Source organism: Aureobasidium subglaciale (assembly GCF_000721755.1).
Source record: "Aureobasidium subglaciale EXF-2481 unplaced genomic scaffold scaffold_6, whole genome shotgun sequence".
NCBI classification, from domain to species: Eukaryota; Fungi; Ascomycota; class Dothideomycetes; order Dothideales; family Saccotheciaceae; genus Aureobasidium; species Aureobasidium subglaciale.
Window position 1 is genome coordinate 95431 of NW_013566989.1, and position 22035 is coordinate 117465.

Sequence of the window (22035 nt, forward strand, 5' to 3'; positions counted from 1 at the left end):
GTCTACACGTTTCAGTGATTTGGAAGGTAAAGCAGAAGACATGTCACATATCACACAATTGACGTTTAGGCACAAGTGTTTCACAGGTGAAAAAAGTGGTTTGATATTCTCAGAGTTAAGCCGAAGCAACAGCCTGAGCGACCTCCTTTCTCTCAGCCTCAAGAACGCTCTCAAGAACATTGACAGCATCCTTGCCGGCCTTGTTCAACTCAGAGTTGACCTCGGACAGACCAAGCTGCTCGTCAGTCCAAAGAGGCTCGACAGAAGTGTCTTGGCCAACGCCGAGGAAGCCGCCCTGGGCAGCCCAGTCAGAGGTACGCTTAATACCAAGCTGGTTCCAGACCTTGTCGAGGGCGTCGACCAGGTGATCACGGTACTCGCGGATGTGACCGGGGGTAGGGGTGATACGGAGACGCTCTTGGCCGACGGGAACGGTGGGGTAGTTGATGGCTTGGACGTAGATGCCGTGTTCCTCGAGGAGGAGATCAGAGGCCTTTCTGGCGACTGCGGCGTCGCCGACGAGAACGGGGATGATGTGGCTGGGGTTGGGAATGACGGGGATGTCCTTGGCGGCAAGGGCGTCCTTTGCAGCGCGGGTGTGCAGCTGCTGCAGACGACGGTCACCCTTGTAGGCCATCTGGTACTCGATGGCGGCTTGGGCACCGGACATGGTGGCGGGAGGGAGCGAGGTGGTGAAGATGAAACCGGGAGCAAGAGAGCGGATGGTGTCGACAAGCTTGCTGGAGCCAGCAATGTAACCACCAACACAACCGTAAGCCTTTCCAAGAGTACCAGTGATGATATCAATACGGTCCTGAATAGTGCCCTTGGGGCTGCCACCGTTTGCGTATACTTCGTAGTCGAGGTGCTCAGCAACACCAGCACCATTCGGGCCGTACATGCCAACAGCATGGACTTCATCGAGGAAAGTGATGGCGCCGTACTTGTCTGCAAGGTCGCAAATCTGTTCGATAGGACCAATGGAGCCGCACATGCTGTACACACTCTCAAAAGCGATAATCTTGGGAGTCTCTGCAGGGAGCGAAGCCAGCTTCTGCTCAAGATCGGCCATGTCGTTGTGCTTGAAAACAATCTTCTTGGCACCCGAGTGGCGGATGCCCTGAATCATGGAAGCGTGGTTGCTGCTGTCAGACAAAATAACACAGTCAGGGAACTTGGAACCAAGGGTGGCCAAAGTGGCATCGTTGGCGACGTAGCATGAGGAGAAGACAAGGGAGGCTTCCTTTGCGTGGAGCTTAGCAATAGTTGCCTCGAGACCCATTGCGTGCTGGTTGTGGCCAGAAATGTTGCGAGTTCCTCCAGCGCCGGCACCATACATGTCGAGAGTCTCGTGCATCTTCTTCAGGACCTGGGGGTTTCTGCCCATGCCAAGGTAGTCGTTGGAGCACCAGACAGTGACCTTGTCCTCGGGAGTGTCCTTGTGAGCACGGGGGAATTCCTTGGCCAGACGGTTGATGTTGTTGAAGTAGCGGTACGACTTGTCCTTGTGCTTCTTGTCCAACTCAGTCTGGTAGAAGGCGTTGTAGTCAAAACGAGATGCATTCGGGGGTACTGGAGGAGCACCGTGCATATCCTTGGAAGACTGCTGGTGTACCTGTTGTTGCTGGTGCTGCGCAGGGGCAGGGTAGCGGACTGGTCTTGTCAGCGAGGTTCAATCATGACTGATTCCGCTTCTTCGTACCATCGTCGCGACGCAGAGGGCTGCTGTCTACAGCCTGGGCCTTCTCAGCACGAGTGGTGTGCAGATAGGCGCGAGGGGCACGAGTAGTGCGAGTGCTGTAAGCACGGGAGCCACCAAAAGCACCGGACAGGAGAGTGTTGGCGCGGGTGCTCTGAACAGCCAATGCCTTGCCCATGACAGGGCACTGGCCGGCAGTCACCTGCAGGTTGGACATGTTGGCCTGGGCAGCATTGGTGCTGGTGCTGAGCGAGCGGAGCGTGGCGGGCGATGTCTTGTGCAAGAATGGGCACATGCCGCGCGATTGACGGAGAAGAGCCTCCATGTTGATTTTTATTGTTATTTTGCCTTGTCTGGAGGTTCGAGGGGCGAGGGATGGAGGTGGAAGGGAGAGAAAGAAGACAGGACGCCGGGTCGCGGAAGCAGTGGTAATGATGTGTAATTTTGTTCAAAGTCCCCGACCATCGAAGCACTGGGAATGAAGCACGTCCGATTCGAGGCCGCGACCTGCACCCGTCACCGGCAAACGCCCAAGAAGCCCTGCCGTTTCCCCCATAAGACCATATTCGCCACTTTTCATTGGTCACATTGGGTCGCTCTCTCGGCGATCTTTCGCTGCTGACGCCAAAGACAAAGAGACCATGATGCCGAGGCGTGCATTTCACTTTCACGTCAGCACTGGACCGTCCATGACCTCCTATTTCGCACCGCTTTCCGCCGTCTGCTCTCTCCGTACAAACCCCGTACAGTCGCTTACGGCGTCTGTCAATTCCCGTTGAAATGCTCCAATCGTATGATATTTGGCAAACGTCCTCTGCCTCTCCGTTCTTCTCGACACTCACTTGTCGTTGTTCTCCCTAAGAGTACAGGGGCGCCTTTAGCCTTTTGATCAGCACATCTGGCTCACAAAACGAGCAACGCACGCTGCGAGCATGTGCGGTCTTGCCTCTTTACCCCTCTCTCCGAATCCGGAAAGCGCCCAACCAACGTTCTCTCGAGACGCATGTCTAGAATAAGCTTACTCGAGCCTTGGCTCTGTCTTACTGTTCCTGCCTCCACTCTTGTACTTGTCTCTTGTAGTTGTTGTATTCCATCTATCCTGTATACGGTAATCCCCAATTTACTGTGCAGCGTCGTGCGTGTAAACGGTTGTTGCCGCTGTCAGTTGTGAGAATGTCGCTTGAAGTCTTGTGACGGCCATTCATTCCTCTTGTCTCCAAGCCATCGACCCTGTTGGTCATGCAGTCATGCACCGTGTCCGATCACTTCTGATGCCTCGGTAAGTCTATATCTTGCTTCTCCCTCTCCTCATGAAAAGCTACGAGGAGAAGGACAAACGTCCGGTGATGATCACTCAAGAGACTATTGACACTCTCGCGCGGGAACATGGGTCGACTCTGCTCGACAGAGCTCTGTTCAGACCACCGCATATACGAGCACATGAGAACTCGAATACACTTGATCTGAGGACTAGGAGCTCTTGATACGTACTTCTCAATTGACTTGAATTGATTGCTAACGTCAATTTCAGGCCTTTCAATGCATCCAGGATGGTCACGCGAACAAGGTCAAGAAAGAAGTAAATCAAAGTAAGGAAAGGTTCATACAACTCATTAATGCATGCTGTCCATAGAGAATGTTCAAAAGAAAAACCACCGCCCAATATGCATACTGCGTTAAAAAGGCAGAAAACTCCGAGCGCAATGCAGGTTTCCTTCCCATCCCCATCCCATCGGTTTCGTACCGTTCCCATCTCGTTCCCAAACCCCTCGCCGAGGGTCATCATCAAGTAGACACTCAATAAAGCAGAAAATCCAGAAAACAATCGCAGAAGAAACCAAAGACTCCAAACAGAAAGTACAAGAAAAACACAAAATCCACACCTTAGAAACACTTTTTGTATCGTCTGTAATGTTTCTCTTTCCGCCATTTGTTCATTTCGTATGCAAAGTTGTCGACATGTGGGGCTGATAATACAGCCTTGTAGTCGTGGGTATCATTGTTTGATGTTCATGATCAGTATCTCGCGCAATCTATGCGCTGAGATCCGTGGAGGCTCCGGGCCTTGTCGTGTGGAGTTTAAAATCTCGAAGTGATGCTTCTGCTGATGCTGGGGCGCTGGGAGCGCTTTGCAGGGCTACCCGTGCTGCTTCCTTGGTTGGTGGGTTGAAGTTGAGGCTGCTGCTTGGAGCCAATCTTGCCAAACTCCTGGAGAATGTCGACGCCTTGCTCGTCAAAGATGTCATCCTGGATGCCGAGGCCAAACAATTCGGGTCCGTGTTGTTGAGGGAAGTAGTTGTCAAGAGACAAGTCCAACCAATCAGGAGCATTGACATTATTCTCAGACATACCAGTGGAGGGAGGAGCCATGGTCACACGCTTCAAGGGTGAGCCGAGCATGACTGGAGAACGCAGTTGAGCAGGGTGAGTAGCCTTCAAGGGAGTAAAGTGGAAGTTGAACGGGCTGTCAAAAGCCATGGCGTTACCCTTTCCAGAGGTGATGTCGGCCAAGACGCCGGTGGAAGTGACAGCACGTTCGATACGAGGACGCTTCTTGCCAGGGCTACCGCGAGCGCTGAAGTCATCAAGAGCAGCGTTCTCGTCAAAGACATCGTTAGAGTCGTTAGAAGGGCGGTAAGGAGTGACTTCCTTAGCGGGGGTGAACTCGTCCAGGTTGAAAGCAGGAGAGAATGGAACCAAGGGAGTCCAGCTCTTTGCAGGGGACTCGCCGAGAAAAGCCTTGATGTTGTTGCGGTGGTTGCGAAGACTGGTATTAGGAGAGCAAGATTGCGGAGGCTTAGCTGGGCGTTTGAAGACAACAGCAGGAGTCAGGGGAGCAACAGCCGCGGCAGATGACGTGGGACGCTGAGGCGAAGTGTACTCGAAATGGACCGAAGGCTTGCGCTTGTGGGGAGCAGTCTTTTGCTTGGTAGGGCTGTCATAGGAAGAACTGCGGATGCGTGCAATCTCCTCTTCAGCGCGGCCGCGCTTGATACGGCGGTGGTCAGGATCGGCGTCGGAAGTCAGAGCAACATGCGAGATGGTCGGGTTTCTGACAGCCGATGACTCGATCGAAGAATAATAACCACTGTCCTGAGGAGCGTTGAACTTACGCTTGCGAGTACCGCCGGAGTGTGTGTCGGTTGGGAATCGTAGACGAGAGGCGCGGGGAGGAGTGTCTTGCATGGGAGGAGGAGAAGAACCGAATGCTGGGGGCGGCGAAGAACGCATGGAAGCGCGGGCAGCGGGAGGAGGCATTGCGGACTCGTCATCCTGAAGGGCAGGATCGCTGGCGGGGATTGTACCGTCGGACGAGAAGTGGTCCTGAGGGAACGATGCAGAGTCGACGGCCTTTGTGTCAGTCTTCTTGACAGGGTTAGGGCCCAGAGCAAAGCGGCCGATTGCGGGGGTGGTGACAGGATGAGGAGCGTTGCTGGGAAGAGTCTGTAGCGGCATCATGTCTGATGAGATTTGTACTTTCTTCATAGGGCGGTCCTTGCAGAACTGGCGTTCCATTCCAGGCTCAATGGCCCAGTAGTTGCCCTTACCAGGGTCATCCTTAGGACGTTCCTGCTTGATGAAAGCCTTGTTCAAGCTGAGGTTATGACGGATGCTGTTTTGCCAGCCAGTCTCTGATGCGCGGTAGTACTTGAAGTTGTCCGAGATCCATTTGTAGATCTGGGCGAGTGTGAGGCGGCGGTTAGGTGCGCGCAGAATGGCCATGCCGATGAGGGTTGCGTAGCTGAAGGTGGGCTTGTTTCCGTCGTCGTGTACTGACGGCATCTCTTCGGGCTCTGGGAGGACAAAGTCGAACTGATCGGCGGACTTTGCAACTTTCTTCATGGCCTTGTCTACCAATGCTCGCTTGATGGGCATGGCCTTTTGTGCCGAGTAGACGTGGTGATCGTAGGGGAACATGTTTTCCTTGTTCATGTTCATGTTGGGATAGAAGTCGTGTTTGGCGACGGGTGAGTCGGCAAAGCAGCTGGCTTGCAGCGGAGAGGGGACGGCGATGTTGTGGTTGTGAAGCGAGCGTCTGCCAAGAGAAGCGGCGGGCGAGCTCGAGTGCTTTCTCGGCGAGCCGGTGCTGAAAGAGGTGTGCGAGGGACTGAGCAAGAAGCCCGTCTGTCTGAAAGGTTGCTGACCAAGGGCGCTTAGGAGGGCTGCCTCGACCGAATCTTTTGGGAGATCGTGGAACGACGTGGACGGCAGGACCGGCACTGGGTCGTGATAGATGTTGAGCTGGTGATAATTCGTCCGACGCGTCGACGCCATGGACCAGATGTGCGGGTTGGAGACTAGGTGGTGGTGGGATAGAAGAGCAGAGCTGAGAGCTGAGCTTTGCTGAGTGTTTCGAGTTTAGACGGCCGGAATATGGAGAAGATGGTCGTGCTTGGCGTGCTTTGTACTAGTTCGTCTTGTGCGCTTCGAGTTGAACAGGCCGCTCCTGGCTTGGGGTACAGCCTTTTTTAATCTTTCTGCAAGCCTTTCTGCAGGAAAAGGAGCTTGGTTAGCACGAAGACCGCCAGTAGGCCCTTACAGGCTTGCGACTAAGATTGCACCCGTTAAGAAGGGCAGAAGGGGTGCCTCACGCTTGGGCGTTAAAGAAAACCGCCCTGCCTTGCTCCAATCACGAGCTCGGGCCAGCGATCACGACGAGATCTGAGAGTCCGACAGCGATCGACCACGCCAATTGTCAATCCGCGTCACGCCAGAAGTGCAAGCGGTGAACAATGGGACTGACCGCGCTGGTGGTACACTGTGCGAGGTGCAAGAAAAAAGAGATGCTGCACCTGCAGCTGGAAGAGGGTCTTTTGTTTATGTCCATGTCCGATCTTTGTTGACACGGAACCTGTACACTCTGCCGCTCTCACCTGCAGCTCTGCCAGGTTCCCCTCCAAGCCCTTCCGCCTATCTCTTCACAAACTCGGCCGGCTCTTGTCCTCTCTTGCACAATCTGCATGACATTCACTCCGACTCGTCAACCAGCGGGGCATGTCACGTCTCGCTCCTTCCCGAGCGTCGCCATTGATGTCATCCTTTGGAATGCCTTGCATGTGCCTCCAACGCTAACCGCTCGTCTCTTGGGACTCGTCGGAGCCCGTCCGTCTGCTTCCTATCGATTGGCTCTCGTGCTGGCAAGATTGCTGAAGCACAGGCCAGACACTTTAAATTATGCATTGCCTTTGAGAACAATTCCTTAACCGCGTCCCTACTCCGCCTTGCTTGCGTGAGCCTCGTGAACCGCAATCGAGATCACGCTCCACTCTCCCGTTCCAAGTGCCAACATCGGCTCGATCCCAACATCCCAAACCTGCTCCTTGTTCCATCTTTCTTACTAACCAACTCTACCTCGTATGCCGCGACGATTGTCGGAGAAGAGAGTTGTGTGAGAGACTGAGTTGAATCAGGGGGAAACGTTAAGCGCCGGAGCCGTATGCTACCTCATGGTGAACTCGAGTTTGGCGTACATTCCGCGTGCACGACTATCGACCGCTGCAACATTTCTTTCCCACGTCCACTGGCCTCGACCTCCACCAAAAGTCAAAGATATGTAGTTAAGGAGGTCGGCTGGTTGAGGGTGAGAGGCCATTTTTCCTCCATCGGCAACGCGCGCGCTTGACAGCCTCATCCCCTACGTGTCGCCGTTTGATCCCAACTTCCACGACCCTGACCCAGACCTTTTTAAATCATCATTCCCTTCTCTCGCCACTTGGTCATCTCGGACCAAGGCTTTCTGCTCCTTCGCTTGCCACCGGCCGGCATGACCTCTTCATCCTCAAAGTGCGCTCAACGAATTGTTCATGCTTACCGTATATGTTGGTTCTTTACCGCCTACGTAGTAGCCGCTTGGATCATGCCGGGTCCGCGCTGAAACTACCGGCGTTAGGCATCCATGAGTTCTCAAACTTGGGGAAGTCGGCGATCCGTGAATCTTGACATCTCGGGTGTCCTTCGAGAAGGAAAAAGCAAAGAAAAATTTCTATCGACATCGTCTCAGCCTTCGTCGATGTCCATGTCCCCATCTGCGACTTCAGTAATTTCATCGCCTGGTGTAAGTAGATGCTGTGACGTCGAGTCTTCCCCTGCAGGCTGCGGTGTCTGCTGGTCTCTCTCATCGCCGCGGGGAAACGAGAGATGTTTCCAATCTTCGATCTGTACAAGACTATGAATAGATGTAGAATTGGGCGTGTACCGGGTGACTCACCTCCTCAATAATACACCGCAAGCGATCGCGGATGCTCTCGACGGCGAAGCTGCCCAACAGTAGACGTAATGGTGGAAATGAACAATGACCTAATTGCCAGGTGAGTTCGGCGCTCTTGACAGCACTGGTAGGCTGCTGATTGCTGAGCCATTGTACCACGCGCTTAGCATGCGCAGCGGGAGCATTCTGGCTCTCATAAGGCTGAGACGGCGACTTGACCAGGAAATGACCATACGTTGGTAGACGGCTCTTGTCAGCTGAATCGGAACCCTTGTCATCCAGTCCCGTGGGTTCGTCGAGACGCAGATGACCTGGAGCGACAAGGGTGGCCTTAATGTTAAAAGCATCGACCTCGTAGAGCAAGCTTTCAATCAAACCTTCGACGGCATATTTGGTTGCGCAATAGGGACCAAGGCCCGGGACACCGAGTGCGCCAGAGGTGGAAGAGAAGATTAGATATCGGCCGGAATTCCTCTTGCGAAAGTACGGCAGTGATTGCTGGACGATGTTGAGACAGCCGAAGAAGTTCGTTTCGAATTGTGCACGAAGATCGCAAACATCTTGGTCTTCACAAGCTCCAATGACGCCGTAACCAGTGCAACTGTATTGAAATCAATCATGAGATCGAGAGCATCGGGAGGAGATTTGAGGTATACTGACTTGACAATAACGTCCACGGAGCCGAAATGGCGAATTGTGTCTTCGATGACAGACTCGACTGTTTTAGATACTCTCACGTCGCACAGAAGACCGAGACAAGACTCGTGCCAGCCTTGCATCTGGTCAAGTGTGTGCTCGCCAACTCGACCGACAGCAGTGACGTTGTCGCCATGAGAAAGACACGTCTTGACAATGGAGCGACCCATGTGGCCAGTAGCACCAAAGACCTATAACACTCCATCAGCACGCGATATCCAAGCAAGGAAAGTCCAGTGTGACCAACGATCCATGTTTTCTGCGCAGGCGGATTATCTTCTCCTGGAGGATCACATGTTGAAGGCAATGTCAAGCCTGAAGTCAAGGTCGCTGGAGATGGGTAATCTCTCGAGGTAGCCATGTGACATTGAGCGAAGGTATATGCGAGAAGTCAGCGAGGCCTCAAGATCAACAACAAGCTATCCGTACACCGAGAGTACACAAACACGGACAATTATTGTCGAAGAGGAAAGCAAGCATTTGTCGGAGTCAGACCCCGCATGTGGAAGGCCGCTTGCTGCTGCCGCTGTCGGGCCATCTTGGCTGGGATTGTCTTATCGACAAGACAAACTGCGTCATGCACTATATCTTTCTTGGGAGTTTCTGTGGTCAAGCATGCGACAGTAACATACTCTGATTGAGTTCTTCTGTGTCTTGTGGAGGGATCAGTTGGGAACATGTCCAAGGCAAAGCAAGCGGCATACGGTATTTCTGCTCCAATCGCGTCGTCGACCACGTCACTGACTCTGGTATAGCCGCGTCGCCTGCAGCTCAATCTGGCAGCAGCACATCATTCGCCCAAGGCTTCGTGCTAGGGCAATTGACATTGGCGTTGATCTTGATATTCCTGATCAAGTTCTTCATCTTTGGCGAGCCTCCGACAGCGGATAGTCGTGCCGCTACAAGAGCAGCCCTGCGACGTCAACGAACTCTGTCGCACGCCTCGTCCCTACGCCGTCGCTCCTTTTCCGACCTCCGTCTTCGCAAGCGCAGTTCCGCTGCTGTACTTGCTCCGCGAAACATATCATCCGGTGGCGCCGTGCTCACAACAGACAAGATTCTGGAAAAGACATACTACAATGTTGATGGACACCAGCCCGAGAGCTTGGACTGGTTCAACGTCCTGATCGCACAAACCATCTCTCAGCTACGTGCGGACGCTCTGGAAGGAGATGCCGTGTTGACCTCCCTCACGAACGCCCTTAATGGCGGCCAACGCCCACAATTCATCGACGAGATCAAGGTGACTGAGATCTCGTTGGGAGAAGAGTTTCCCATCTTCAGCAACTGTAGGGTCATCCCAGTAGACGAGAATGGTCAGCCTGTCAAGCCGGTGGCGGGAAAGAAGGGTACAAAGGGAGGTCTAGGAGAGAGCAGGCTACAAGCACGCATGGACGTCGACCTGTCAGACGTCGTCACGCTGGGCATCGAAACGAAACTCGTACTAAACTACCCAAAGCCCTTCTCGGCTGTGCTACCCGTCGCTCTGGCTGTCTCTGTCGTGCGCTTCTCTGGCACTCTCTCCTTATCCTTCACGCCTTCCCAACAACCAGACGACTCTGCCAATAACGATTCAGAGTCGTCTTCTGGAAACCCCTCGTCCTCGCCTACGACCCTTACCTTCACCTTCCTCGACGACTACCGCCTAGATCTCTCTGTGCACTCTTTGATTGGCTCCCGCGCTCGCCTACAAGATGTCCCAAAGATTGCACAGCTGGTCGAGCAGCGTATTCATGCCTGGTTCGATGAGCGCTGCGTCGAACCTCGTTTCCAGCAGATCGTCCTACCTTCCCTCTGGCCGCGTAAGAAGAACGTCCGTGGAGGTACTGATGACGTTCCTGAAGAAGCCATCTTGTCAGATGCAGAGATGGACGCTGCAGCTTCAGCCTCTAAGCCGCGTAATCGTGAGCGAAGCAGAGAACCTTCTACCACTAAACGTGATACGCGAGCTGACAAGTCGCCTGTTGCTGCCACAAGACCAAAGCCCACACGGCAACCTTCACGACCAATTAAGCCGGAAGACGAGATGACTGACGAGGAGAAGCTAGCTGCTGCTGGCGAAGAGCTCAGAGCCGCTGAACAGAGGGAATGGTCTAGAGAGCGTAGGAGCAGAGAAAGGCATAACAAAAACAATGACGAGACGGTCAGGCGGAGGCCACGCCAGAGTCAACTGGCCAAGGAGTTGGACGTGCCGTCGTAGTTCGGTTGTTACTGATGGCTTTCCACTACAACCGCAGCGATCGTTTGTACGAATATACGAGTAGTGTAAATCTATATAATGCTCTGTTTATGACCATGCCCATGCCCATCTGAAAGACTGCACTTTCCGCGAATCGAAGCACAATCTCACTGGTGATAGGTGCATTTGAGATGGAGGACAGACCGGGATATGATGATCTGTCGGCAGGCTAGCCCAAGACGCGAGTTGGAAACTTGAAAATCAGCATTTCAACCCCACAATGCAACCAATCCACAGTTTGACGAATAAAACAATTATTCTAAGAGTATACCAATTAAGCAGTATGATATTCAGATGAATTGGTCTCAGGTTGGTACATCCACAGCACGATCATGGTCAAAGATCATTGTCGAGGGGACGACCCTGTTAGACCAATCACCACCTCCATCACCTCCCACCTCTGACCACCTACAACCACGCACGTCACACCGTTCCTGTCCACCGCTCAAACGAACACGCTCACCTGCCTCCCACACCCCAGCTGAGACTGCGGAGAGCCCGACATTATCCAAAGGAGATAGAAAAACGATCGTGATCTCATACCCGGTAGATGGGAAATTGGAAATTTGCATAAGAATAAAACGGGGACGTGCGTCCTATACCCAAAGTTTCTTCACACCATCATTTAGCTATTTCGCACTGCCGCCAAAACGTTATAACCGATGTAATCCCTGTTCATATCTTATGATTTCTGACAAGGTGCAATCGGTCGATACGGATGGTCAAGGGTATCGGTTTTGATAGCATGCGGATCTTGAGTGTCGGATCGCGGAGCGGAGGGTTGGTCCGCCTTGGGCTGTGAAGAGCGGGTAGACGATGTCGAAGTTGTAAGGATGGGAAAGGCGGTGGAAGGGGAAAGTGGATTTTGGGCAACGTTCTTTTGGCATGACGAGTTCTGGGTGTCATGCAGATCTTTGCTGCCTGTTGGCGACTCTTGCGTATCTTGATTGCTCGTGTGATGACGGGGGTTGTGAGGTCGGGTGATTTGCTCTCTCTACCTCTGCTCGTATATTCGTAAACGTCTATCTGTAGATTGCTGCGCCTTCTGCATCATCTCTAAGGTAGGATGTAGCCTCCATCGATGACGGTGTCGCTGCCAGTCTGGTAACTGCTAGCATCGCTGGCAAGGTACAGGTACAGAGCCTTGATCTCTCTGACGTCTCCTTGTCTGCCCATAGGAGTCATACGGTAGGCTTCGTTGATCACGCTCTCTCCTGCTCCCATCTTGGTGTTGAAGAAACCAGGTGACACGATGTTGACACGGGCAAATTCGCGCCATTCTCTGGCTAGCGATTTGCCTAGGTGGGTAATGGCCGCCTTTGTGGAGTTGTAGACCTAGAAATACGTGTCAGAGGAGGTCACGGCATGTAAGCTGAATATAGACTCACTGGTTGGTCGACTGGGACATTGACAATATGCGCCGAGATACTCGATGTGATGATCAAATTACCCTTACCCTGCTTCTTGAATTGCTCACCAGCATATTTGGCACAGTAGAAAACACCGTCGACTGTCACATCGTCAGCACCATCTTCTCCCGGCTTACCATAACTTCTGCTTACCATTGACAGCAAACTGCTTCTTGTATTCCTCTACGCTAGTCTCCAAGATAGGCTTGGAAATAGCCATACCAGCATTCGCGACCATAACGTCCAGTCTTCCAAAGTCCTCTACAACCTTGGCTACCAACTCTTTCACCTTCTCTGGATCTGAAATTTCAATCTGGTATGCTTTGAACTTGTTTCCATGCTTCTTTGCCAGCTCTTCGGCCTTTTTAATAGCCTTTTCATTTGAGCGGTACCACAGTGCTACGTTCGCACCAGCCTCGGCCATTGAGTCTACAACGGCACCACCGATGCCTTCAGCGGCACCGGTAACGACAACAACGCGGTCCTTGAGGTTGAACTGCTCGAGGACATTGTCGGGACCTGAGGGGGCAGGATTGGGCTGGCGGGGTACTTGGGCTTCTTCGAGGGTCATAGACATCTTGGGCGGCAGTTTAGGGTGTATGTCGAGTATGTAATTTGGCGGGTGATGCTTGGTCAGGTGTGCTTATGCGTTTGAGATGTCGTACGTGTCTTGAGAGACGCAGAAGATTCTTGACAGAGGCATGACGATATCCCACAGAGGATACAGTCCCATCAACCTGGTCTATTCAGCCTAATTTGTCTGTTGACGTGAGGCTTGGGAAGCTCCATAGACTGATGGTGGGGGAGCTTATGGGTCTGCGAATCAGTGACGGCTTTTATTCCGCGGTGAGCTCGGGAGAAAACAACCCGAGTTGACTTCATGCTCATCCATCCATTCGTCATTCTACAACCAGAAACATAAAAAATGAATATACGAGTAACGAGTCTGATAATATGCATGAGCAATTGATGTAAGATGATATGCCACTGGGAATATGCTCCACTGCAGTATCGTTAGCCACATGTTTCCCTTGCGCGATTGAAGGCCATCTTGCGCTGTTAGGTCGGTAGAATTGGAGAATCTTGGTGTCGACATTCGAGTGGTGGGCAAAACTCGAGAATAAACAAGTGGTGGGCAGATGGTCTATGAAATTACTGAAGATGATGATTGATCGAAAAGGGCCTACGCTGAGTCTGCAGGCGAGACTCAAGGTTCAGCTATTATCACTCCTCGCAGTGTATCCACAGTGGGGCGCAAAGATTGACCTACTATCGATATCTGCCATCACAGATTCTACACCACAAAAGACCGTGGCTGATAGTACTAAGGTATGGATACGGCAGGTAAAACAAAACACCCACTGAACCAGCAAAAAAAAACCAGAACTCAATCTGGGAAACATCTTTGCAACCAAGTCATAATTGCGACCAACCAAGGCTGTGAGTCGAACTCACAATGTCTGGATTCTATTTATGCTAGACTTGGAGAGGTGTGACGAATGCCTGTGAGCCACAGGACTGATCTCTGATAAGGAGGTAAAGCTCCGCAATTATAGGGCTTGTGGCACACTGATTGCGAAGTGAAGCGCGCTACCAATAATGATGTCTAGATCGATTGCTCTCTCACGATTGCCAGGCCTACTGGTATTCGCTCAGTCATCTAATAGTGACCGCGGAATTAGACGCCCTGGTCTCCTAGGTGCCGCGCAGAATCGAGAGTTAAGAAGTGTCGACAGACATATATTTATGCACCGCAAACACGAACACGCCTCCAATTCAAGACTTCCACCTTGATAAGCTGCCTGGTGGGAAAATGAGAGACGAAAGCACCGCTTGTGCATCATACTTCAAGCAGGATCATGCCGAGAAACAAAGATCGTTTATATGTTGCACTGCACGCCAGAGGAGGGTCGCCTACAACGTCAGGAGCAGAAGACAAGGAAGTTCGAGTATCAAAGCAGTACACGAAAGTGTTGACAGCGAGTTCAGGTACCACTGGGCACCCATGATCGGTCCAAAGGCAGAGAACCAGGATACCACGGGAAACCGTTGCCATGCGAAGACCTGCGTATCGACGGCTGGTACTTACTGGACTTTCGAGGAGAGTAGGCACATCAATGCAGATGACAAATGCTATCCTTATACGAGTGCTAGTAGGAAAAATTGAGGATCGCGAGCGGCTGCTTAGCATACTTTGCAGAGTCGAAGTCGTTCAAAAGGACCCAAACTGGAACTGCGTCGTGTGGGTCATGCAGGCTTGGAGAAATCTCCAAGATGATGGGCTTGCAACGGGAATCGCTGTTTTGGAGTGGAAGACAGTTCGAGATGCAGCTATGGCCTTCTGCCAGAGAAAACATGACGAACATCGATTCGATATTGGAGGTCAATTCCCTATATCTGGAGTACCTCCGACCTACGGTTTGTTGACGAGTAAACTACTGTCTCCATGAGCGACTGGAGGAATTAAACCAAACGGAAAAGGCAATTAGGTAAGTAAGATGAGTTCGGGATAAACAAGATCATGGAGTTGTGGTGGTCATTATCATTTAATCTTTATCTATACAGGTTCGTGAGGTGTAGTTTTGTGGTATCGTGACGCCAAACCGACGTGTTTTTGACAGTCCGTCGCAATGCATATGCTGTCCTGTCCAATTATAGCCCAATGCTGATGCGTCCGTGTCCCAGTATGCTCGACTTTGGAGTCGTGTTTCTTATGATGTCTTTCGTGTGCTAGATTGAAGCACTTAGGCGATGTTTGCTGCAACCAACTTCACATCAGCGCAGTTGGAGCTGACGGTGGAGGCGTTGTCGGTCTTCCACAATAGCTGATATTGAGGGCCAAGGGTGAAGTAGGGCGAGGTGCCGTTGACGTGGCAGAGAGCAAAGTTGCCATCAAAAGACTCAGGAGCGATAGAAGAGTTCGAGGCAGACCAGGCAAGAGTGTTGTTCTTAAAGTAGAAGCCAGTAGTGGCTGCGCCAGATGCATCAAGAGAGACGTAGTCGTAGCCGGCAGGAGCATCGGAGCGGTAGGGTGCTTGCTCAAGCAGACTGATGTTGTATGCGAAACCGGCGGGAGCGCCTCCGATTGCCAAAGGCTGTTGGAGAATCGAGTCTGAAAGGGCTGCTTCATGTTAGTCTCACATTTCATGTCAGAAACGGCGTGGGCCCACTTACCCCATCCGATGGCAATGCTGCTGTTCTTGCTTCCGACCACAGTGGATTGACCAGCGCCGACATGGAACGAAGTCAAGTACTGTCCGCAGAAGGCCGAAGTACCGTTGACGACTTCAGTGTGGAGAGTGAAGGGCTTGCTGCTGTCGAAAACGGCATCGGAGCGGTGGCTGAGAGGGAGGGCTGCCACAAGGGGCAGAGCAATGGCTGCGGCGAGAGTCTTGATGGATGTGTACATTGCGATGTGGTTTTTTGAGTGATATATGCTTGTAGGTTGTAGGATGAATAGATATGCTCAAAATGCAATGGAGCTTGGTGCAGCGTCTTATATGTCTCTACAAGTAGGGAGGTCGGTGTGGACCGAACGGCCGAACGTCACCGTACCTGCCAAGATCCGTCGTTCCAGGCTTTCCCAGCCACCTGCGCCCCACATGTTATCCCCGAAGAGAACTCGGTCGAAGCTTAAAGTGCCTATAAGCTCAGCCGAGGATGTTGAGAACGTCGCCGTCAGCGCTGTAAATAGATGCACAGGATAGAATTCAGAGCGAACGCTCCACGAACCTTACGCGAACTTTGGCCTCTCAACTGAAAACACTGCCGACTCGTGTTCGACTTGCAGCAACCGCGTGGCATTCCACTGGGTCGAAAATTACCTGTGGATCAATCACTAAAGCCATGATTCTCGGACGTAAGGCAGACGACTTCTTCGTTGCTGTCAAGCAACATCTGGACAACATCCAGCCTGGTCGTGTAGACAGCAGCTTAGACGCGTTCCAACAAGCTGCTAAGACACTTGTTGACTTGTCCGGTGGGCTTGAGGGCCAGGATATTGCTCACCTCATCTACAATGCCAAGGCGACCCTGCTTTTCACCCAGATCTACATCGTGCTAGCCATTGTGGTTGGTGCTTTGCTGATCAGGAGGCTGGGAAGATTCATCCACCATGTCGGCAAGAGCCTCAGGAATCTCAGCGACGTCACAGAGGTCCAGAAGAATATACATTATCAAACTCAGTTCGCTGGAGCTGTCCGCCGGTTTATCGAGTACCAGCATGTCTTACACGAAAAGCAACACTCGACCGATCCACAGGATGCCATCTATTATGTCTACCATCCTGGAAACGACTGGCATGCTTCATTCCACGCTGAAGACCTTGACGTTGAAGGATTTGGTGGTGTGTATGACGACCTTCCAGCCCTAATGGAGCATTTGCGCACCCGTCGCCAGGATCCAGAGTTCAGTGCAAGTATCTATATTCTACTTCCATCCGCTCACCGCCACGACTTCACCATCGATCTTCGCTCTGAGACAGCTCTTCTGCCTCTGAAGCTTGTAGGTCAAAAGGATTACAGTGGTAAAGCACTTTGTCGTGGCCGTATCAGAGGCATGCCTCTGGGCGTCGAGCTTAGAGATGTCGACGTTTCACCGGAGAAATCGAGATCATACTGGCCTTTGGTTTGGCCTTTGTTGGGTATGGTGGGAGTAGTAATGGCGTCTATCACTGCCTCCGAATACATCGAGAAGTAACTGGAACGGACCTGAAGAGCCATGAGCTGTGGTCAGAAAATTACAGTTAACTTTTTGGACGGCACACACGCATTGGTGTCTATAGCGACAGTGTCACACTTATTGATAGAACTGAAAGTTTCATTCAGTATTGCACAAAGAGACTCAACTGATACCTTCCATAAACTTTCACCTGGAAGGCCGAAGTTTCCATGGCACGAATGAATGTCTCACACTATGGTTTCCGGCATCCTCCCCGTGTACGAAGCACTGTAACCTTTGTGTCTGCCTCAAGGCAAAAACATTTTCGGATCTGGAGCGACGGCATCGGGATGTATCTTGTCATCGCATCCCTGCACTAGGCTTATTAATACGAAATAATGCTGTGCCTTTCTACAGCTTGTTGTTGCCCTGCTTCAATCATTGTGAGATAAAGGGTTCACAGTAGTATGCATACGTGGAGGATGGCTTTGGGACCATTCTTGTCTGCTTGCCATTCCGGTGTCTCGCTTGAGGAGCATAGCAATCAGTCTTGAGATGTATCTGTCCAGCGTATCCGCGAAGAGTATTGACCAGCTTCTCTTCCAAACAATCTCGTTCTTCCTGTTGAACCTTGCATCACTTCAGTCATTATGGGACAATCAATGCTAGGCTGGAAGGCAGACGACTTCTTCGTCGCTATCAAGCAGCACCTGGATTCTATCCGTCCTGGTAGTCTCGGGGAAATATCCTTCGTCTTTGGAGAAGCGGCTGCCCGTGTGATGTTGGTTTTTGAGCGACTGAACAGCGAGAAGCTTGACTACATCCTGGAGAATACTCAACACATGACCGAAGCTGCGTCGAAAACGCTTCAACAACTCGATCTTGGTCTCTTGCATGAGTATTTCAAGACATCGCAGCATGCTTTCGATGTCGCGATCCAAAAGCTTGGGCAAATCGAGGTTCACCACATCCATGACACCCTTAAAGCTTCACAATTCATGGTCGAGACTGTTCATGAACACCTTCAACAACTCGATGTCGATCAGCTCCATGAGGGCCTCAGGACCTTCCAGAAGCTGACGGACAATACAGTACCATCATTGCACACATTCGTAAGACTCTTCGACGTCTTCATGGTGATCTCGTTGCTCTGTGGTGCGCTTTCCGTCCTGACGATCATTGCCATCATCTACTTCTTACGGAGCATGAGTAAGCATATGAACGACCTGTCCGATAGCACGCAGATCATCAGCAACGCAACTTCGATGCAAGGAACTCTCGACCGTCAACGTCACTTCGCTGAAGGAGTGTACAATCTCATCGAATTGCAAGACAGACAACAATATATTTACCCAAAGGAGTGGCCCATATTAAGTACCACGGACTACTGTTACCTCGTATACCACCCAGCTTCGGACTGGCACCCCAGTTTCTTCGCCGGAGCCTATGACGATTGGAATGATGACTCAGACTTCAAAGACGAACAGGATACCCTGATCCGGCGTGTACATCTCGTCAACAACCCCACGGCGTTGTTGGGCTATCTGCAGAAAATCGAGATGCCAGAGTCCATAGATAATCCCGACGACCCTGGGAAGGTGGTACACATCTTGTTGCCTTCAACTCATGCATACGCTGTACCATTTACCATTCGTATTCCGGAGAGACTTCGACCCGTCAGAGTGGTTGGTCAGACTGATTGTAGCGGAAAGCCTTACTGTCGCGCCTGCATCCTCGGGGTCGATCCCTCAGATGTGATTGATGTGGATTTGTTGCAAGAGCACGAAGCCCCCGACTATTCACCATCTCAGCCTGATTTCAATGTGTGGCTCTATTCTATTGTCTGGTTTCTCGTGGCAGGCCTCTGGATTGGAGTGAAGGTTGGCCAGATATCCGACCAGATTAGAGATGTCGCATGGACATTCGCAACCCTCTAGTGCTAACGCGCTGCATGGGCTGTGTAGATGACGGAGAATCGAGACTCAAGATTGAGCCCATTGAGAATTGGAAGAAACCGTAGCTGAATAATGTCGCGTTGTGTAATATTATGTTATATCGCAGGTTTGTTAACCGTAACCAAGTCTACCCAGTACAATAAAAGGACATTGGCCGTAATACGCATTAGGGGTATAAGGGAAAGAATGCATCATAAACCATCTCTCTATACACTGTCACTGCTTGACAGTTCGAGGCCAGCTTCCTCGGCCTTCTTGCTCTTCTTGTTCTTTTTGCTCTTCTTCTCCTTCTTAGGCTTCTTGTGCTCCTTGAATTCAGGGAAGAACACTCCGGGATGTGCGACGGTGAGGGCTATGGCGGCAATGCAGACCATCCTGTTGTTCTGTCAGTGAATCGCTTCTTTATATTGGATACCCTGTACACTTACATTCCGTCAAGGATCAAGAACTCCTTCTCATTCTGCATCAGAGGGTTGCCCCAGCCACCGACCATCTCGGGAATACGATAGATGGAACGGATGAAAACAGCAATAAAGGCCAGGCCTGATGCGCCAACGTAGTACTTGAAGCCAGCAGTTGAGCGAGTCATTGGGTCGTCGAGGTTGGTTTGTGCTTGCTTTGACCTGTAACGGCGGAAGAAGAAGTCGGCGGCGACAAGACCACAGAGTGCCATGGTAGCGACCTGGATACAGATACCAGCAACCATGATTGAGTTTCCAATCTTGACAAGCTCGTAGTTTTCGCCTGCAGCGATACCACCACCTGCAGCTTGAACGAGGATACTCGCTGCATCGGCAGTGATAAAGATCCAGGTGTAGAGGCTAGGCTTGAGCCTGGAGTATTGAGGACCGAAGTGGATGACCAGATGCTTAATCGTAAGGTAGATGCCAGCGGCAAGGAAAGAGGGCGACAGAATGAGGCAGACAATCTGAATTTTGAAGCCAGTATCACTCCACGGGTTGTTGTGCATGATAAGTCTGCCAATGTATCCGACACATTCTCCAAAACATCCGATCGAAACAGCGAAGGTGAAGCCCTTCAGACGAGCCTTGATTCCAAGGAAGAGCTGTGCAATAAACAGAATTCCGAAGACAACACAGAAAAAGATGTTTCCACCTTGATTAGGTCGGTATCCATATGTAGTTGCTTCTACTGGGCATTGCGGTGTAACCTCTGTGCAGTAACCGCGAGCCATGTTTGTTGAAATCGCGACGAAGATGTCACGTCGTTATGTGATGACGACTTGGCTGGAAAGAAGGTTCAACAGGGTTGGCTAAAACGAAGAGTTCGAAGACAAAGGCAAGTACATCGTGGGGTTGATTTGGGGGGAATATATGATATATAAGCAAAGTATCAGCCTTGAAGGAATCATTGCGACATTCATCTCACGCTCGCCTATCGTCTGCCGTTTCGTTGAATAGCGTACGGTAAACGAGTTACGGGCGTTTTTCGTAGAGCGGTCATCGTAAAATCGGGTGCGAGATTGCGATTTGCGTGGCAGTTCGCGTCATGAGGAGCGCCGCATAGTCAAAAAAGCCCACGTCAGAGTCTGCCAGATAGCGAAGGAAGCAGTGCCGAGCTTCCTTCCATGCACGGATGACAGCCAAACCCTGGAGAAGTGCGACAAATTTAACCTGACGGGATGCGCGGGCCTTGGTAGCGGGTCGTTGCCGAGCGAGTGTTTGTACGGGGGTTGAGTTTGTCCGGTGATGCGCATATCGTACAGTGTCATGTTCCATTACTCCTGCAGTGCTTGAGCAGAATTACAGCCGCAGGACCTTCGACTCTGGCATTTATCCAGATTCTGCAAGATCTCCAACCCCGTTTGACGTTTCCGATGTCCTCCCGTCGGTTTCATAGGAAATCGCGAAGCGGATGCTCGCATTGCAAGAAAAGACATATCAAAGTAAGCTGACTTCGTACTTCACGAGGGCCTAGTCACTGATGGGCCATTTCTCCAGTGTGATGAAGGTCGTCCAAACTGCGCGAACTGCCAGCGAGCAGGTGTCGTATGTACCTATGATCAACTCAAAGTACCCAGTAGTCCAGCACAAAGCGCAAGTGCAAGTCCAGCTGGTTCTACAGCGTCTACTTTGGTGTACGACCATGCTCCGACGTTCGATATGCTCGACCTGACTCTGATGCACCACTACACAATATCAACATCTCTCGACTTGTTTGCTGGACAAGGCTCTCGGAAGATCTGGCAAGAGGTGATTCCGAGGGAAGCGCAATCAAGTCCCCTACTAATGCATGGTCTTCTTGCGCTGGCATCCATGCAACTTGCCTCGACACGACTCAACGAGCGACAAATATATGCAACTCGAGCATTGGCTCACCAGAATGCTGGAACTAGGCTGTTCCGAAGCATGCTCGAACAAGTCCGTACACCCGATGGCCATGTTATCTTCATATTTAGCATGATCCTACCAATCTTGGCTTTCGCCTTTCCACACACGTGTGACGATCCACCAGACATTGACGGTATACTCGACCTGTTTAGTTTGATTCGAGGGTGCAAAACAGTGTGGCTCATGAATCCGGAACTCATTGATGCTAGTCCGGTAGCGCAATGGGTCGAGACTACCATTGTCGGACATCCGATCGAGATGAAACCAGAAGTCGATCATCGATTCCAAGCTCTGCGAGCAAGCTTGACAAATCCAGCAGATATTGTTGCCTGCGATCAGCTCATAGACTTCACTCGTGGAGAGCTTGCGACATCGCCTGATGGAGTCGCAAACTTAGGGCGCTGGCCTACTATGGTATCGGATGCGTTCTGGATGCGGCTGCAGAATCACGAGCTGGACTCTTTGCTTGTACTCTCACATTACTCTGTTGTCTTGGGCGCACCTAGCTATCGCTGGTGGACTACTAATTGGGACTCCATCTTACTACAAGCCATCGACAAAGCTCTGCCTGAAGCTGACAAGAAAGCAACGGGATGGGACTATGCTACCATGATGAAGTTCGCAAACTCGTGCAAGGCGAGATGACCGCTTGATCCGAACATTTCTTGGCCATAAACGGCCAGATCGGACACATTTCGAAAGCTTCATTTTTACTCGAGGGAGACAAGCAGTATCCAGAAGCTCTGCCATTGGTCTCGAAAAAGAGAGCGCCCGATGATGCGGGTTCAAGGGATCTCAAAGCGATGCACCATGTCATGA

General features: G+C 51.5%; 11 protein-coding genes across 11 annotated transcripts; 5 read left to right on the forward strand and 6 right to left on the reverse strand.

The window, feature by feature from the left end:
* Positions 1 to 40: 40 nt before the first annotated feature.
* Positions 41 to 2153, reverse strand: AUEXF2481DRAFT_38163 (uncharacterized protein). Its single transcript, XM_013489915.1, has 2 exons — positions 1703 to 2153; positions 41 to 1653 (listed from the first exon to the last, which is right to left on the reverse strand). The coding sequence occupies exons 1-2, from the start codon at positions 2022 to 2024 to the stop codon at positions 116 to 118; spliced, it is 1860 nt and encodes a 619-aa protein (XP_013345369.1). The 5' UTR covers positions 2025 to 2153; the 3' UTR covers positions 41 to 115.
* Positions 2154 to 3778: 1625 nt separating this feature from the next.
* On the reverse strand, positions 3779 to 5974 carry AUEXF2481DRAFT_3444 (uncharacterized protein; the record flags this gene model as incomplete). Its single annotated transcript, XM_013489743.1, has 1 exon — positions 3779 to 5974. The coding sequence occupies one exon, from the start codon at positions 5972 to 5974 to the stop codon at positions 3779 to 3781; it is 2196 nt and encodes a 731-aa protein (XP_013345197.1).
* Positions 5975 to 7513: 1539 nt separating this feature from the next.
* On the reverse strand, positions 7514 to 9325 carry AUEXF2481DRAFT_610563 (uncharacterized protein). The gene is made up of 4 exons (XM_013490089.1): positions 8851 to 9325; positions 8568 to 8794; positions 7908 to 8508; positions 7514 to 7855 (listed from the first exon to the last, which is right to left on the reverse strand). Exons 1-4 carry the CDS (start codon positions 8962 to 8964, stop codon positions 7697 to 7699), a joined length of 1101 nt encoding a protein of 366 aa, XP_013345543.1. The 5' UTR covers positions 8965 to 9325; the 3' UTR covers positions 7514 to 7696.
* Positions 9153 to 10933, forward strand: AUEXF2481DRAFT_38166 (uncharacterized protein). Its single transcript, XM_013489916.1, has 2 exons — positions 9153 to 9308; positions 9359 to 10933. The coding sequence occupies exons 1-2, from the start codon at positions 9281 to 9283 to the stop codon at positions 10801 to 10803; spliced, it is 1473 nt and encodes a 490-aa protein (XP_013345370.1). The 5' UTR covers positions 9153 to 9280; the 3' UTR covers positions 10804 to 10933.
* Positions 10934 to 11898: 965 nt separating this feature from the next.
* On the reverse strand, positions 11899 to 12828 carry AUEXF2481DRAFT_64128 (uncharacterized protein; the record flags this gene model as incomplete). Its single annotated transcript, XM_013490041.1, has 3 exons — positions 11899 to 12177; positions 12231 to 12352; positions 12405 to 12828. The coding sequence occupies 3 exons, from the start codon at positions 12826 to 12828 to the stop codon at positions 11899 to 11901; spliced, it is 825 nt and encodes a 274-aa protein (XP_013345495.1).
* Positions 12829 to 14228: 1400 nt separating this feature from the next.
* AUEXF2481DRAFT_610926 (uncharacterized protein) lies at positions 14229 to 14848 on the forward strand. The gene has a single exon (XM_013490090.1). It carries the CDS (start codon positions 14306 to 14308, stop codon positions 14699 to 14701), a length of 396 nt encoding a protein of 131 aa, XP_013345544.1. The 5' UTR covers positions 14229 to 14305; the 3' UTR covers positions 14702 to 14848.
* Positions 14755 to 15933, reverse strand: AUEXF2481DRAFT_610931 (uncharacterized protein). Its single transcript, XM_013490091.1, has 3 exons — positions 15426 to 15933; positions 15348 to 15363; positions 14755 to 14989 (listed from the first exon to the last, which is right to left on the reverse strand). Exons 1-3 carry the CDS (start codon positions 15658 to 15660, stop codon positions 14809 to 14811), a joined length of 432 nt encoding a protein of 143 aa, XP_013345545.1. The 5' UTR covers positions 15661 to 15933; the 3' UTR covers positions 14755 to 14808.
* Positions 15934 to 16097: 164 nt separating this feature from the next.
* Positions 16098 to 16949, forward strand: AUEXF2481DRAFT_27889 (uncharacterized protein; the record flags this gene model as incomplete). Its single annotated transcript, XM_013489840.1, has 1 exon — positions 16098 to 16949. The coding sequence occupies one exon, from the start codon at positions 16098 to 16100 to the stop codon at positions 16947 to 16949; it is 852 nt and encodes a 283-aa protein (XP_013345294.1).
* A 611-nt stretch (positions 16950 to 17560) lies between these two features.
* Positions 17561 to 18847, forward strand: AUEXF2481DRAFT_27890 (uncharacterized protein; the record flags this gene model as incomplete). The annotated part of the gene is made up of 1 exon (XM_013489841.1): positions 17561 to 18847. The coding sequence occupies one exon, from the start codon at positions 17561 to 17563 to the stop codon at positions 18845 to 18847; it is 1287 nt and encodes a 428-aa protein (XP_013345295.1).
* Positions 18848 to 19071: 224 nt separating this feature from the next.
* On the reverse strand, positions 19072 to 20060 carry AUEXF2481DRAFT_3451 (uncharacterized protein; the record flags this gene model as incomplete). The annotated part of the gene is made up of 2 exons (XM_013489744.1): positions 19072 to 19240; positions 19294 to 20060. 2 exons carry the CDS (start codon positions 20058 to 20060, stop codon positions 19072 to 19074), a joined length of 936 nt encoding a protein of 311 aa, XP_013345198.1.
* Positions 20061 to 20702: 642 nt separating this feature from the next.
* Positions 20703 to 21861, forward strand: AUEXF2481DRAFT_27892 (uncharacterized protein; the record flags this gene model as incomplete). Its single annotated transcript, XM_013489842.1, has 2 exons — positions 20703 to 20771; positions 20827 to 21861. 2 exons carry the CDS (start codon positions 20703 to 20705, stop codon positions 21859 to 21861), a joined length of 1104 nt encoding a protein of 367 aa, XP_013345296.1.
* Positions 21862 to 22035: the final 174 nt, after the last annotated feature.